The 16,575-nt window shown below is 38.3% G+C and overlaps 1 protein-coding gene across 1 annotated transcript; it reads right to left on the bottom strand.

Moving 5' to 3' along the window:
- Positions 1–1,776: 1,776 nt before the first annotated feature.
- Positions 1,777–16,201, bottom strand: LOC139725530 (probable E3 ubiquitin-protein ligase HERC4). Its single transcript, XM_071636615.1, has 8 exons — positions 16,082–16,201; positions 9,597–9,848; positions 7,597–7,701; positions 5,752–5,873; positions 5,048–5,233; positions 4,079–4,253; positions 3,069–3,171; positions 1,777–2,354 (listed from the first exon to the last, which is right to left on the bottom strand). Exons 1-8 carry the CDS (start codon positions 16,172–16,174, stop codon positions 2,107–2,109), a joined length of 1,284 nt encoding a protein of 427 aa, XP_071492716.1. The 5' UTR covers positions 16,175–16,201; the 3' UTR covers positions 1,777–2,106.
- Between the last annotated feature and the right edge of the window lie 374 nt (positions 16,202–16,575).

The following is a 16,575-nucleotide window of genomic DNA, read 5'->3' as shown; positions in this document are numbered from 1 at the left end:
TGACTTCGAATAGAACCATTATCTAAACAATATGATTCGAATTCTGCTACATAATTACGATCATCACAACCCTTGATATCTGGCAATTTGATGATATTCCGCTGAACATGATGATTTTTCACACATCATTTGAGATGCTATGCTGCAATCTATAGATATTAACTGTTGTATAATATACAAATGATGCACAGGATAGAGTGTGTTAGTGTAGGCGTATAGTGAACTCGAGGGTATTTACAATTGTGAAACATGCACGAGGCGAAGCCGAGTGCATGTTGCACTACATTGTAAATACCCGAGAGTGAGCTACGCCTCCACTAACGCCACGAAATAATCCTGTGCATCATTTGTTTTATAAAATGGGTCGAAAATTCGACAACTAACAGCATTTGTCAGCGTTTTTCACGTACCTTTGTGGGTCAAGACGTCCGAGGATGTTCGTCCCAAACATTTACGCACGTCGCACTCGGAAATCCCGCACATGTAAGTACTGTACGTACATGTATAAGCGTATACGTACGCCACATGATTGTTGTGCACAAGAAAGGCCGGCTGGCAGCCCGAACGAGAAGTTGTTTACAGGATTGACAGCGCGTATGGTAGCGCGCGACGCACTTGTAACACCTGATTAAGTGCGCACTGCTAGTGTAAACATTGTGACGCAGTGACTTTACGCATTTTGCAAGGCCGTGCATGATAGTAAAAATTAATGCACGCACACGTGACTCATTTCAGCGCTTCCAATTGGCTACATTCTTGAACCCATTTTATAACAATGTATAACGACATTCACACAATTATTATGTGGAAGCAAGGCAGTGTTAGAGGGATGAAGACTTATAAGAATACAGAAAGAAAAATCAAAACTTACAACACTGATTTAAAAAAGCATTTTGCCTACATGAAAAATCTGTGAATTCATTGAAAGAGCATGTCTTTGATATATAGTTTTAAAAAAAAACTTGCAAAGTATGCTGAATTTTCAAAACAAAATGGTCTCAGTTCTCAGAACAGCTTGTATTACAACATCCCAATGCAAAGTAAAGTTTGAAATAATTGGCGAACACGTGCAACGCGTGCAAAATATTCAGAAATCTTGCTTACTTATAAAGATTGAAAGATATCACAAAAGTTGAAGGCAAGTATTCGTTTTATCCTAACATATTTATAGAACCTATAACAGCGCAAGAGTCTTACGTGACATTACATGTCACGTGCATGATTTTCATTGTGTAGACATGAAGACATGAAGACATGAATATCAAGATGTTTCTACTATCATACCAAATCAATAATTTATGCTTTCTAGTTTAAGACTTATAAGCCAGTTCGGAGTTAGTTCATGTGCACATGGGTACAAATGACCTTTCTTTCTTTTTTTCCAAGTTGGTTAGCCACTTCACTCGCTTTCAAAGGAACAAAATATATAAGCTTGCCTGACGTAACAATTTTATGGAATTCATCAGTAATTTTCACACAAAGGAAGAACTTGCGTAGACCAGGTGTCCAGAGTGGTCCATCAATTAACACTTGGGAAAGCATCCTTTTTATCATTTTGCACTTAATGTACAAACAATTTTTTTTTTCTGTTGATGTTGCCAAATACCACTTTTGCTCTCAGGTAGATGTGTTGGCAAGCACCATTTTTAGGGATTTACTGGAATAATCATTACATCACAGATGCTTGTCTCAGTGAATTTTCAAACCAATATGCTCTGTTGGTATATGACGCTTTTCTGCAAATGCGCAACCCCGAACTGGCCTAAAGCCACAGTTTACCATTGGGAGCAGTGATTGTTCAAAAAAAGGGGGGAAATGACTTATCATATTTGATGCATATATACAGTTCAGTTGCATCACAAAACATCCTACCATATACAAATTTCCATTAAGGGGTGGGATGGTAATAATAATGATTGCATCCATAAGATTTGATGTTTTTGAAAGATATGGACCCTGTGTTCAAATACGTTCGTTGTTGTTTTTTCCCTCTTTCATCCTTTCGCCATGACTAATTCTATGAAGCACACATTCTTGAAATCAGAAACATGTCACTGTGTCCTTGCCTCTGAAGCACATAGCTGTTACTTCCCTCCATTCTTCCCTTTAAGGTAGAGGTAACTTGTGGAAACCCTCGGTGATATTGAGGGCTTTCTTCAGCCGAAATTCCAGGTGTTCCTTGCGTCTGTACATGGGGAGATGCAGCACAACGTACCCCTGGCAGGTATTCACTTCAGGGCACATGCCCTCCGCTCGTTCCCCGCGACAATTGAGTTCCCCGCCCATGGGCCATATCCGAGGGCCGATCGCTCCGAATCCACCAACAGGTACATGTGTGGCACCAGTGAAGAATCCTACAGGGATACAACGTATGATACATTCTTATTTAATCTTAGCACACTTCCCCCATATGGTCCAACTACATATTATCATAGCCCCGGTCTTGCTTTAACTTCTGCTTCTGCATGATATAATTTTGAACAAGTGATTATGGTTTTCTTCTCTGGATTGATTAAGATCCATCTGTGTGCATTTAATCAAGGTTAAGAATGACCATAATGGCCATAAGGATCTCAATCGTCTTTTTGTTTAATACTAATGAAATCTTTGCAAGGTCAATCCGAGTTCAGGGACAACTGGAAAATTGTCTTGATCAAGCACAAGCTGCCTTAAGCTTAAAAGCTATAAAATGAATCACACATAATATTAAAATATGAATGCACTAAAACGCTTCTCGTTTTTGTTTTTGAATTTGTTTTGGTGGTTTTTTTTTTTTGCTTTGCTCATTATACAAAACACTCACACACACACACACACACACACACACACACACAATCATCGGCAACTGCTCTAGCTCATTTCCCACTTTTGCATAACGTGTGCATGTTTAAAAATTCAAAGCGTAAACTTTGTACAATGTTTTTATTCGACTTATTTATTAGCAGTTTGGCATTATCTCACACAGAATATGTAATGACGCATGCAGGTTTTTTTCTAGAATAGGTATAAATTATGCTTGTGAGTTTAACAGGAGGAAATCATGGATATCAAAAGTTTAACCAACTTACCCAAAAACTTTCTCTTCTCTTCCTCTTGGAGACTGTGAAAGACTTCCCAAAACATCTTGATGACGTAATGTTCGCGTGAGTATCCGTGTTCATACCGGAAACTCTGAAAAATATTTTCAAATTTATTTTTTTTCCACCGGTATAGTAAGCTTAAATTTCATACCATTTACATTATCATTTCGTTGCAAAATAACGAGCATACTCTTAGCAGGAAAAAAAAAATCAAGCTTATGGGACATCAATGTCACATATAAGCATAGCAGACGACATGGACGAGTGAGATGTTAGAGTAACTTTTTGTACCGGTATTTCATGACCTTGTACAAATGGATGCATTTCCTGTGGAGATTATAAAACTTAGTTGCACTTGAAAACTTATCTTTGCCCACTCTTTGAATAAATTCCCCGCTGTGAATTGATATCCGTAATCATTGCTCAGGCATTTACATTTGTACAAATTCAGAAAATGTGCTACTCTGCCATTGTTCATGCTTCAATCATATTATGCAGCCGGTCACAAAATCATATTTTGATATACTGTATAACGTTTTCAATCTGTTGCTTGTTGTTATATCTTTTTTATCCTTTTTCTCAACATTTTTTTTTTCTCAACAAGATTTTCTGCGTGGACATGTGCACTTTTGTAGGTATGTTAATACAGCGTGTATTTCTTTGTCTAATAATGAAAGACAGCACAACACTTTGGAAACTTCGTTTCTTTGGAAAAGAACACCAATTAAAACCTTACTTTATTTTCCGTGTGGCCTCTCATTTTCTCATATATCTGTCATTGATCATTGCTTTAATATCTATCCCTTTGCGTGTGCTTCTTTAACACCGGTTTTCATGATTTAAAGAAGTTATTATGATCCAAGAAGTGAATTGAATAAACACTTCTTAACGGGGAAACGTAATGACGGGAATCAGGCGAGGTCAATACTCAGCAACCCACAATTCACTCCAGCATGGAGAAATTTTGACCTGAAGGGAAAGGGGGAATCAAAACTCACATTCTCAAATGCCTTCCAGTCGTATTCGCCACCGAGGAAGAGCGCTCTCATCTCCTCCCACTTGAAAAGCTCCTGGAAGCGGTTCATGATCGGCACTTCCATGAACCCACTCTTGAATGCCTGCACCTGCTCTTCAGCCGTGTGGTATCTGGAGCACAGCTCGATGTATTCTTTGCTGTGAGTGGGGATAAAGATCATGAATATCAAATGGGAGATTTAACATATTTTGACAAAAAGGTGATAGTACCTTCTCCCAAATACCTGTGGATTAAGTGGATGCAAAAATATTGATGACATATTAAAGCGAAAGTCTGAAGAAACGTTGACATTTCAAAATTCATTGAGTTGGAAGTTTTTTTTTTTTCTAAGTTTTAAAATGCAGAATCTAAAACATCACAACATTACATTACCGTACTTTTTGGACACTGGAAGAACATTGATTTAGCTGTCCCAAAATCGTATGGACTCTTTCCCGAAGTCTTGGTGTGTCTCTAACGTGTAGCATAATGACAGGCACGGAATGTGCTCTGATGTCAATACATGTAATTTATGTAATGTGCACACTAACAAGAAACTATAGTTTCCTCAACCTACAATAAAAGTAGTTTGAATACAAATGTATGATTGTCGGCAGGCTACTTTTGTTTTGGTTTTGTCTTGCTTGTTTTTTTTTGTGTGTGTTGTTGTTGTTGTTGTTGTTTGTTTGTTTTTTCTTTTTTTGGGGGGGGGGGGAGGGGATCGATCTGTACGTCCACACCAAACAATATTTTCAAGTCAGCATCAATTTGTCAAATACATTGTACTTAATAAAATTACGTACTTGATATATACGTTTTTAAATATCTGTTGCTATTTGTATGACCAACGCCCCCTGTATCAAAGATTACGTTGCTTGGTTGGCTGTATTGAAACTTAATTGGGCCCAAAGTTAATGAAACAAAACGCTGCACAAAGCTATTGAAAACCTACACATTGTCTTTTGTCACCATCACTGCATCACCACCTTCTTTTAGCTCCTTGGTCTCTCCACTGGAGTCGTCTACAACAAACGTCATCTCCATGGCTTTAAGGTCTTCTTCAGACAGCTGTGATAAGGACTGAATGCTCTTGGCCATATCTGGTTCTAGAAGCTGAAGATCCTCAGTACTGGACACTCTGTGAAACATTAGTTGATTTTGTTCTATCATAACAGCTTATTATTTCAATTATCAAACTTAATCACTCCACATAATATATTTATATTATATATACGAACAAATAGAATGAACATTTCATTTTGCCTTACAGGTTTATTTTTATCAATGGTTCATAAATATTTGGATGATTCCTTCATAAAAACTTTCAAAGAAAATGATAAAAGTGATTATTTACTACTGAACTGAAAAAACCTTTACGTCACAACGCATTGACCCTTTGCATGATATAATGGCTATTCTCTTGCACTGCCACTCATTTGAGAGAGTTTGACTGATGAGAACTTCTATGGTCGATTTTGGTGTTTGTTCTAATTTCTTCGTAAATTTGATGTTTTAGCACACGAGAGCCAGTTGTGAGTGGAAAACCATATTGCCGTTGTGGTGGTGTTCTAAAAGTTCTATATATTTCCATGAACCAAGAGGAAATGCAAAAAAAAATCAACACAAAAATGCCCGTAAACAGAGAATGGCACTGACATGTCAACCACGATCTTCTTGTAGAAGAGATCAGGGAAAGGAAGAGTGATGATGACTTTGTTGTAGATCATCAGACCAAAGAGTTTCCCAATGGCCTTCAGCATGTCTAGGTCATGGAAATCCTGTATCAATGGATAAGAAATTGCGAAACATAGTTTCACAAAAGCATGTGTGGCCTTGTGGCTGAGTTTTGGCTTCGTTGTGTTTTTCTATACTACCGAGCAATGCATACAGTTTATGTCCAGACCTAGAAACATATGAGCTTTATTAAGATGACTTCTATTTTACCGCTTCAGTCTAGACAATAATGCCATTAGGGAAAACGAGTGAAATTTTGTTTGTTTGTTTGTTTGTTTGTTTGTTTGGTTTCATTTCTGCATTTTTATCATTTCGATTCAAAGTAACATCATGAATATTTTCTTTTTTAACATTTCAATACAAAATAACATCATCAATAATATTTTTCAACATTGCGAACGAAGAAAAATACAGTACAAACATAACGTTCAAGTCAATTATCAACGATGATGATAAACGACGCCATATAATAGCGAATGTTTATAAGGGGAAAAATGCATCAGACCACATATCGTATAAGCGTGTGCTTGAAATGATAGTGGCCTGAGGAAGTGGTAGTGGAAAAAAGAATCGAAAAAGAGTGGGAGTGTTAAGTCTGATATTGTACAAGGTGCATCGTGCTTAGTGCGGAAGTGCATGGACCTCAAAATAATGGACAACTACGAATAAAAAAGATTCAGAAATAGGTGCATTAAGACCATAATGCAAATGAGATACTTGAAACAAGTTCCGATGTCAGACACAGTATCAATTCAATTGGTATATCTAGACAATAGACACATAATTGATAATATTTTTTGATGGTTGCTTTGAAGGAATAAAGTGCTGTTCGTGATTTAAGTGTGACAGGTAATGAGTTCCATACGTCAGGACCATGATGTCTTATTGATTTATGTAAATTTCTCTGTCAAAAAATGATTTCGCCGTATCTTTTTTTTTTTCAGGAAAAAAATGTGCATGGTAAAGTATGTTCGCTTATTTGTTTGTAATCTAATATCCCCGCCTTCACAGACTTCACTCACACGGTCTCCGAGCGTTCTGTAAAGAGGAAATAGTTGAGAGGGTAGCATTCCACAGGTAATTATGAAACCACGGGGTAAACAATTTGCAAACTCAAAAGACATCTTTAATTCAGAACGCAGAAGGACTGGGGGAACCTTTAAAGAGATGATGGAACAGTTCAATTTACTCTTGCATCAAATGAAATTTCATTACTTTGAAGTATGAACATGATAAAATCTAGATAGAATGAGCTCTATTCATAAAATCTTTACACTGCTTGTTGTGAATGTGGGCGCAAAACCTTTAAAAGATATAAGTGCATGGATGAAATAACGTTAGAATTATTTCAAAAAAATTATACTTTTTCATCAAAACACCTTGTTGAACCATGACCTCACACACTTAAAATTCTCTATGAAATTACAAGATTAAAGCTGTTGTTGAATGAAATAAAGTTGTAATATTCACACTCTTTGTTGAACTAATATCACATACACATGGATTATTCTTATAAAATTTTACAATGTTATGCTCCTTTAATGCAGTGATGCAGAATATCAAACCCATGGTTGACTCAGTGTTGTGTACATTTTTTGATCCAAAACTATTGTAGGTTATATCCAAGTTGCAGTGTGATAAAACAGTAAAATCCACACACGTTGTTGTACTGGGGTGTTGCACGCATTTCGGTAATCTTGTATCGTATACCGAAATCGTCTTCGGTAATGAGCACTTCAATGAAATCAAATTATATCATCCACACACCTTGTTGAACCAGCATGTTGTAGATGTAGCAGGATCCCCTATATTCTTAAAGGCAGGGTATTTTCCTGGCTCGAGAAGCTTTTTAAAGAACAGCTCAAAGAACTCCTGGTATGAATAAAGTGAGCGCATTGGTCATGTCAACAATCACAGATAACTTTTCATTGAATCATCAAATTGTTCACAGTTTATTAGCAGGGAAGTTATACTTATAGATACTATAAAAACAATGGAAACAAAGTTTGCAGGATTACAATTCCACACCATTTTTAGGTTGACTCCAATGAAAAACAAAAACCAAAACATAGAAGTATACAGAAATGTCAGAAAACCTTGAATAAAGCATGGAAGGTTTACATTTCAACATGTTTTAATGATATTTATGGTGTACCTCATATGCAAATGCGTCTCAAGGTAATGAAGCTACATCTCTCCCAATGGATTGTGACATCATAAAATGATGTTTTTGGTGAATCTAGCAACTACAACCCTTTCCCTGGGAGGTCATTACTTGCTTAATTTGTGACAAGATCACGATATATAGACCCAAAAGATGCAATATAGTGTTATCTAAATTATGATAAATAGAAACGTTAAAGAAGATATATGTGTAAGTCAATAATAGAATTGTGAGGTATGACGTCAGCACTTCCCCTTTGCATTTTGATCGTAGCAAAAAATTAAGCTCTGGAATACAGGTTCTGCCAAAAGCATAAGAAGTATCTCGCGCTTATTATAGCAGGGTCTCCTTAATAATATCCGACTACATTACAACTGATGTGTTAAGCATGATTATATTAACTGATTCTGTACTCTCATTTGTCGGGGAATGGCACGAAAACATGGAAGCTGGTGCGCTGTAAAAGTGCTTGTTATTTTGTTTGTTTGTCTGTTTGTTTTTGTGATGTTGAGTTCTGGAAATAAAGGACGAATTTATTTCCTATTCTCAATATTGTGACAGTAAAATGACGAGGATAACTGTCTAGTTGGGGTGGGGTTATCGCGCACTCTACCCCTATAAGCAGTAACTTTCTCTAAAAGTATAGACTTTGCCTGTGAAAGATAAGGCCTGTGACTGTGAAGATATGGCAGCACGAGGCTGGAATGGTGTTTGACTCAACTCGGTTATTGATTGGAGCTATCTCCCAGAGTGAGCACCAATCATGGTGAAACTGACAATTGATCTGCTTTACCCAGTGTAACAATTATTCATTTCCCAAGTCACCTTCCCTGTTCACTACCCCAGCACCTTCGAACAGGCCTACTATTCAAACACCTGGGTCAGAATGGGCAAATTGGGGTAACGCATGTTGCAGAGACTCCAATCCAAAGCATCTCTTAAACTGGAGAGTCTCCTGCCTGGACCTCCGAGCAAACTGCAGGAGACTCTCATCGCGCACCTTTGTCGCGCAAACGTGAGGCACGAGCTAAAAGCACGAGCTAAAAGCTTTAAGCTAAAGCTAAAAGCTAAAAGCTCCCTGCTAAAAGGGATGATACAGTTTCCGAAGAGATGGGCTTCCAACGTTTCTTGATGATGATTTTTTTTTCTTTAGATAATGAGAAATCTCTTATGAAATATGATAGATCATATAAATCTGAATGGAATTTCAAGTTGATTTGATGAAAATTGGTTTCGAAATGGCTAAGATAGACGAGACAAGGCAATCCTAGTAAAAGAGGGGACCCACCTTTTATAAGGATCGCTTTGTTTTAGTATGGATATCTCAGCCATTTCCCCCCCCCCCCAAAAAAAAAACAAACAAACAAAAAAAAACAACCAATCAGATTTTCATTAGATAAACTCTGAATTCCTCTTAGAATTGTAGGCTTTTTAACATTTCATACAGCGGTTTCTAAATATCTTGCAAAAAGTTATTTCTCAATTCTCACCTCAGCCAATACTGTACCATCCCTTTAAATCGAAACCTTCCTTGAGGCCAAGGTCTAGATCTTTGGTTACAGATGATGCTATCTTATAGATAGATGAAACACATAGATTTTACCTTCATTGGTCCTCCGCCATTGACGCCTAAGGCAACATCATTGATGAAGTGAATTTCCAGTGGTATTAGGATAGTTCCAGTATAAGTAGTCTTTATTTTTCTAACATTTTCAATTGCCGATTCCACAACATGCTCCCTGTCGATCTCAAAGCGAGTTCGAACATGAACAAGATTCAGGGTCCATAGAAAGGGCATGCCTGCACTCTTCAACAGCTCCTGAGTGTTCTGACGTTTCAATGCTTCCTCAATTTTCTAAAATGGCAAAGAAGGTAAATTTCAAATTGAATAATTGAATTGAATAATTGATATTGCACTGGTCTTACACTCGAGACACAGTGAACAGTTCCAGCACGTTTATCTTCATATTTCACTTGACATCGAGATACATCAACAAAAAAAGAAAAAAAAAGAATACAAACTAAACAAGCAAGATACAAAATATGATATAAATCGGGTCATGAATAGAAAGTGAGTAACTTGGGAAATATGGTGAACCGCAAAAGCAAAGCTTGTAAACGCAGGTTCCAGGAAAAAATACCGATGTAAATTTGCTACGCAATAATGGAGATAGGACACAAAGTAATAATGACGAAACTATATGAAAGTTAGAATATCAAGGTACAAAGTGAAGAAGAAATAAATGAGAACAAAAAGAAAAAGGAAAAACAAGTACCCAAAGAATAAGAACTGAGGGAAAAAGATAGCATATAGATACAGAAGCATAAGAGCACATATCTAGAATCAAGTTCATAACGAGTTCAAAATGTAAATACTGATTAAGTGATTATATAATTGGAGCATAGACCAGAGGTACATCAATCATACACTGCAGGTTGATCCGCCATACATTGCATGAGGATATTGCAGATAACATATTAAAAAAATCTAATCAGGCAAGTTATATTCATTAAGTAACAATGATTTTAATTTTTGTTTAAATGTAAACATATTAGAACATTTGATTAAATCAGCGGGAAGATCATTCCAGAATTTGGGTCCGGTAAAAACAACTGTTTTTGAGAAAGGAGTGTGCGACTGGAAGGTGAAATATATCTTTGTCTTGTAGGGTAAGCATGGACTGCAGTTTTTCTGAAACATGTGGGTAAATACGTCAGGCAAGCCGTTGGCTGATAACTAAAATTGCTGTGAAAGAGTTCCAAATTTGCTATAATTTGACAGGTGTTCATGAACAACTCGTGGATTGCATTACACGCCAAGTAGTGAGGCAAGTAGTGAGTAGTGAGGAAAATCAGACAATCCGTTCAAAAGTTATGAATTTTTGAAGTTTTTGTGCAGTTCCCGCTGGATGAGAAGACTACTGCAGTGTATGAATAACTTAGATGTCACATGCGTACAACAATATAAGGAAAATATAAAGAGAATTTCACAAAATTCCATCTTTTGAAAAAAGTACACATTCCCCTGACTCGTTACCGACAAATGTTATGGGTAATATTATTTCCCCTGCCTTTAGAAAGAGGCAAGTCAAGTGCTCTTTTATTATGCGAAAAAAGTGAAAATATGTTGAATTTTCTTTTACATTTTCTTTATACTGTTGTACGCATATGACTCACAAGCTGTAATAGTCTCCTCATCCAGCGGTTCCAACATAAAAATTTGAAAAATTCATAACTTTTGCATCGATTGTCCAATTTTCCTCAAACTTTCACTGATGTGTTCTACTAATATTGTTGCATTTTCTCAATCCTTATGTTTATGAAGGTGAACTTGTCCTTTAAGGACAATCCAGAAGGTTCGTTAATCTGAAAATGAAATAAAGCTCGTTATTCGGAAGATTCGTTATCTCAACAAACACAAATTCCGTGCACCTAGATGTTCGGGGATCCGAAAGTGAATTAAGGTTCGTTCATCCCAATATTCGTGGCGTTATTTCGAAGGTTTGTTTATCCGAAAATGAAGTTCATTAAATGAAAAAGTCGGTGATTACAGAGGAGACCCTTTTCTTGAGCTTTCATACATGCAGAAATCGCAAAAATCTATACCTGAATTTCAACGTGAAGTGTAGAGTGAACATGCGGAGTAACAAAGCACAGGGGCGTCACCAGCTTTTTTTCAAGGGGGGTGCGTTTTGACACTAAATAACAAGATTTTTTGGACAGACATTTGGAATATAGGAAGCTCTCAATCCCTAGACTTTTACTGTTTTTTTGAGGGAAATCAAGCGGGGAAACGGCACCGGCGTAAAATAGCTAGGATTTCATCTTTTTTTTGGGGGGGGGGGGTGGAAGTGCCGGCTGCCCCCCCCCCCCTTCCACGGTGAGAACTTTTTGCATTTTGATGTTGTAAATGGTGCAGTTTGATGCATGTTTTGCTTGTTTTATCGACTTGAAACAGTCCCACTTGTTTAAGGTAGCAGTACATTTTGATGGAAATTGTTGTCGAACAATGTGCCTATAAACTATACCATTTCAATAAACTTCTTGTATTGATTCTTACACTGATGTCATGAACGCGACCGAGCCCGAGCAAGCGGAGCGAGCGAGGGGGTGTGGGAGGGGGTCAACCCCCTCCCACGGTTAGAACTGAAATTGCATTTTGATGTTGGAAATGGTGCAATTTGATGCATGTTTTGCTTGTTTTATCGACTTGAAACAGTCCCACTTGTTTAAGGTAGCAGTACATTTTGAAGTAAATTGTTATTGAACAATTTGCCTATAAATGGTATAATTTAGATAAACTTTAGTAATAATTCTTACACTGATGTCATGAACGCGACCGAACCCGAGCAAGCGGAACGAGCAAGGAGGGAGGTCGTGGGAGGGGGTTGTCCCCCCTATAAATGGATTATGGAATGACGGTGTGAAACGACAAATGATACTGGCAGCAATATCAGGAAAATGGCATAACGACTACACCCATGCGCGAGCGAGCGGAGCGAGCGAGCTTGAAAATTTTGACATTTTGACATTTTGACATTTTTTTCGCTTTGGAAGTTAAGGAGGGGGAAGGGGCGCAACGTGCGCAAATGCCGGTAGTTACTGGCAGCAACATCAGGAGAATGGCATAACAATTAAATGCGAGCGAGCGAGCATTTTTTTAGCGAGCGAGCTTGAAAGTTTTGACAATATACAGTCCAAAAACTGCTGTTTGTAGCCATATTTTTTTTTTTTTTTTTTTTTTGCTTTGGAAATTAAGGGGGGCGCACCGGGCGCAACTGCTGGCAATTACTGGCAGTAACATCAGATGAATGGCATAGCAATTAAATGCGAGCGAGCGAAGAGAGCGAGCTTGAAAATTTTGACATTTTACAGTCCAAAAACTGCCATTTGGAGCCATATTTTTTCGCTTTGGAAATAAAGGAGGGGGGGGGGCGCACCGGGCGCAACTGCCGGCAATTACTGGCAGCAACATCAGGAGAATTGCATAACAATTAAATGCGAGCTTGAAAATTTTGACATTTTACAGTAAAAAAAAAACAAACCTTCCGTTTGTACCTATATTTCTTCGCTCTAGAATTTAAGGGGGGCTCATCGGGCGCAACTGCCGGCAATTACTGGCAGCAATATCAGGGCGAGCATAACGATTACATGATTGCGAGCGAGCGGAACGAGCAAGCTTGAAAATTATTGTACACTTTACAGTCCAAAAACTGTCGTTCTTAGCCATATTTTTTCGCTTTGGAAATTAAGGGGGGAGGGGCACGGGGGCGGAACTGCTGGCAATTACTGGCAACAACATCAGGTGAATTGCATAACGATTAAATGCGAGCGAGCGAAGAGAGCGAGCTTGAAAATTTTGACAATTTACAGTAAAAAAAAACTGCCGTTTGAAGCTATATTTTTTCGCTTTGGAAATTCAGGAGGGGGAGGGGGGGGGGGGGGCGCACCGGGCGCAATTGCTGACAATTACTGGCAGTAAATCAGAAGAATGGCATAAAGATTAAATGCGAGCGAACTTGAAAATTTCGACATTTTACAGTCCAAAAACTGCCGTTTGAAGCTATATCTTTTTTGCTTTCGAAATTAAGGGGGGCGCACCGGGCGCAAGTGCTGGCAATTACTGGCAGCAATATTAGGATAATTTAATGCGAGCGAGCTTGAAAATTTTGACATTTTACAGTCCCCAATAAAACTGCCGTTTGTAGTTATATTTTTTCGCTTTAGAAATTAAGGGGGGCGCACCGGGCGCAACTGCTGGCAATTACTGGCAGCAATATCAGGAGAATTGAATGCGAGCGAGCGGAGCGAGCGAGCTTGAAAATTTTGACATTTTGCAGTCCCCAATAAAACTGCCGTTTGTAGCTATATTTTTTCGCTTTGGAAATTAAGGGGGGGGGGAGCGCACCGGGCGCAACTGCCCGCAATTACTGGCAGCAACTTCAGGAAAATGGTATTACGAATAAATGCGAGCGAGCGGAGCGAGCGAGCTTGAAAATTTTGACATTTTACAGTCCAAAAACTGCCGTTTAAAGCTATATTTTTTCGCTTTGGAATTTAAAGGGGGGGGGGATACGCCCGTTGCGCCCCTCCCCTGGATCCCACACTGGTAGTCAAGGGTGTGAGTTTATGTTAATAACTGGGGGAGGTATATATGACCAGCGAGGTGGCGTCCGAAGTGACCAAGCGGGGGAAGGATGTCCAAAATCTGCACTTTAGAGCATCCCCTAATTGTGCGTGTTTGTTTGTGTGTGTGTATTATATACATGGAAAAGTTAGGAATTAGCCAGGTCAAGTCTTTTTATTGGCAATGCAAGACATTTTTATATCGACTAGTATGTAAAGCAACACTGCAAAATCAATGATCTAGCTTTCATATAACGAAGCGTAAGGTACAAAGGTGTTCATTCTACATAACATTGCGCAACATTGTAGCGACTCTTTTTGCCGTTCGGATGTTCTGAGTACACTGCGCACATCCTGCTTATATGCAGAATGCCAACCAGGAATCACGCTGAATCACATTTTTTTTTTTTTTTTTTTTGGTCGGGTTCGGGCTTTTTGAACAATGTTTCACACTATATACCTATCTAATTATGGTTAAAAGAAATCATAGAAAAATATCTTTTTTCTTGATCACCCTTTCATTCAAACGCAGTTTACTATTAAACACATGAATTACTATTTTGGCAAGTCTTTTTTTTACCAGCGGATTGGGAGGGGGACGCACCCCCCCCCCCCCCCCCTCTGTAGTTACGCCACTGCTTTTGGGTGAAATAATTTGACAGATTTCTAACAAAAAAACAAGAAAATCTTTTCATCGCGGGAATTATGATTATGTGGGGTGGAGCAAATGGTGCGCTTGCCTTCCAATATTTTTATGGGGGCAACATTTTTTGTTTTCTTTCAAAAGCAAGAAAATCTTCTCATTTCGGGAATCATTAATTATGGGGGGGGGGCAAAATTTAAATATGCTTACCCCTCCAATATTTTTATGGGGGCAACTTTTTGTTTTTCTGTCAAAAAAAAGGTAAGAAAATCTTCCTGTCTCTGGAATTATGGAGGGGGGGGGGGGTGGGCAAAATGATATGCTTGCCCCTCCTTTTTTTTCATTTTTTTTTTAATGAGGCTAAGGCTCGCTCTTGGGCTGGCAATATGGATTGGTCAGAAGTAACGTACATAGACTTTACATACTAATTGTAAGTAGCACACGTGCATGCAAACGTGTACGTGCTCCGTATCGTATGGGTGTACAGTACGGTCGATAAATAGTAAACACTGCATACAATACTTGTAGATATGTATAAAATCAGTGCTGCCAGAACCAGGGGTGCGAATTGTTTTTGTCGACGAGTTTTTTTTTTTTTTTTTTTTTTTTTTTCGTCCCTGGTGCAAAATATAAAAAAAAAGAAAATAATTATTATTTAGCGTCTGGCGTTGAGGTCGCTCGCAGACTGAAGTTGTTTTTTTTTTTTTTTTTAAAGGATCTGAAGGGGGGTGCGTTCGCACCCAACGCACCCCCCCCTGGTGACGCCCATGAAGCATGAGAAATAAGGGGAAAGGGAAAGGTAGTTTTGGGGAGACTATGTACCTATAACTAACTCCACTTTAGAAACTCAGTGTATTAAAAAGAAACATTCATTAAAGTGTCTCTAATTGGAGTCAAGAAACACTTTCATTGCATGCTACCTTGGAAAACAAATGATCAGTAGGTCCCCTTCAATAAGATAGGTCCTTACTTGGGTATGTATATAAATGTGTTTCAGCAACTTAATCATGATGAGGCTATATAATGGCCCTCTTGACTCACTTGCGATGGAGGTGCGCGGTTCGAAGGGAATTACAGATAAGGGAATTAAGATAATAAGAAATGCAGGAAAATGGTGTTATTTGGCTCACAGTTGCAGCACTGTTATCTTTTCATAACTTCTTCCTGGGTAAAAGGTTGATCGGATAAGTGCATCCGACCTCCCTTCTCCTAGTTAGAGGCATATTATGATAGCATTGTCATACTGCCGCGTCGGTATACCACTATTTTTATACTGCTTTCAATCATACATAATACGTAAATCAAAACTTAGGACCTACCTTCTGTATGTCGGTGAATTCCTCACAAGCTATCATCCACTTTACTGACACAGGTAGCAAGAAAGGAATTTCCACCAGGGAAATCGGCTTCATCGCGTTAAAGAATACCTAATCAAAAAATAAAGTAGCATGAAAAAAGAATAACTCTGCCATCGCTCTTATGGCCGGCATTTGAGGACCACTCTTCAAAGTATTTTGCGCTTGAAAGTGTTCTAAATTTCAATTTTCCTCAAAGAACACATCTTGATAAGTCTGCAGCTCCACGAGACATCAGTGCATAACCACATGGAACACTATTCTGCTATACAAATTATTTCCCTTGAAACAGATAACCTTTTTTGCCTTAAAAATGAACCACAATTTGAGTTGCTTTACAAAATTCAATGTTTATACGCAGAAAAAGAAATATGACTATTCAAGGGTGACCTAACCTAGATAAAGATGGCAGACATGTTGCAGTGTACAATCAACACCGTACAATCTCATCTGCTCAC

Source organism: Diadema antillarum, unplaced genomic scaffold (genome assembly GCF_040938485.1).
Source record: "Diadema antillarum isolate AM-2024a unplaced genomic scaffold, OU_Dant_1.0 seq00000049_RagTag, whole genome shotgun sequence".
Taxonomy (NCBI): Eukaryota; Metazoa; Echinodermata; class Echinoidea; order Diadematoida; family Diadematidae; genus Diadema; species Diadema antillarum.
The sequence above is the reverse complement of the archived record's forward strand: the minus strand, read 5'-3'. Positions and strand labels throughout refer to the sequence as shown.

Excerpts from the sequence above, each read along its gene's own strand:
- LOC139725530 (XM_071636615.1), bottom strand. The coding sequence starts at position 16,174 with ATGAAGCCGATTTCCCTGGTGGAAATTCCTTTCTTGCTACCTGTGTCA. Across the intron at positions 9,849-16,081 it reads AATTCACCGACATACAGAAG|AAAATTGAGGAAGCATTGAA; the intron begins GTAGGTCCTAAG and ends TTGCCATTTTAG. Across the intron at positions 2,355-3,068 it reads AGAGAAGAGAAAGTTTTTGG|GATTCTTCACTGGTGCCACA; the intron begins GTAAGTTGGTTA and ends GTATCCCTGTAG.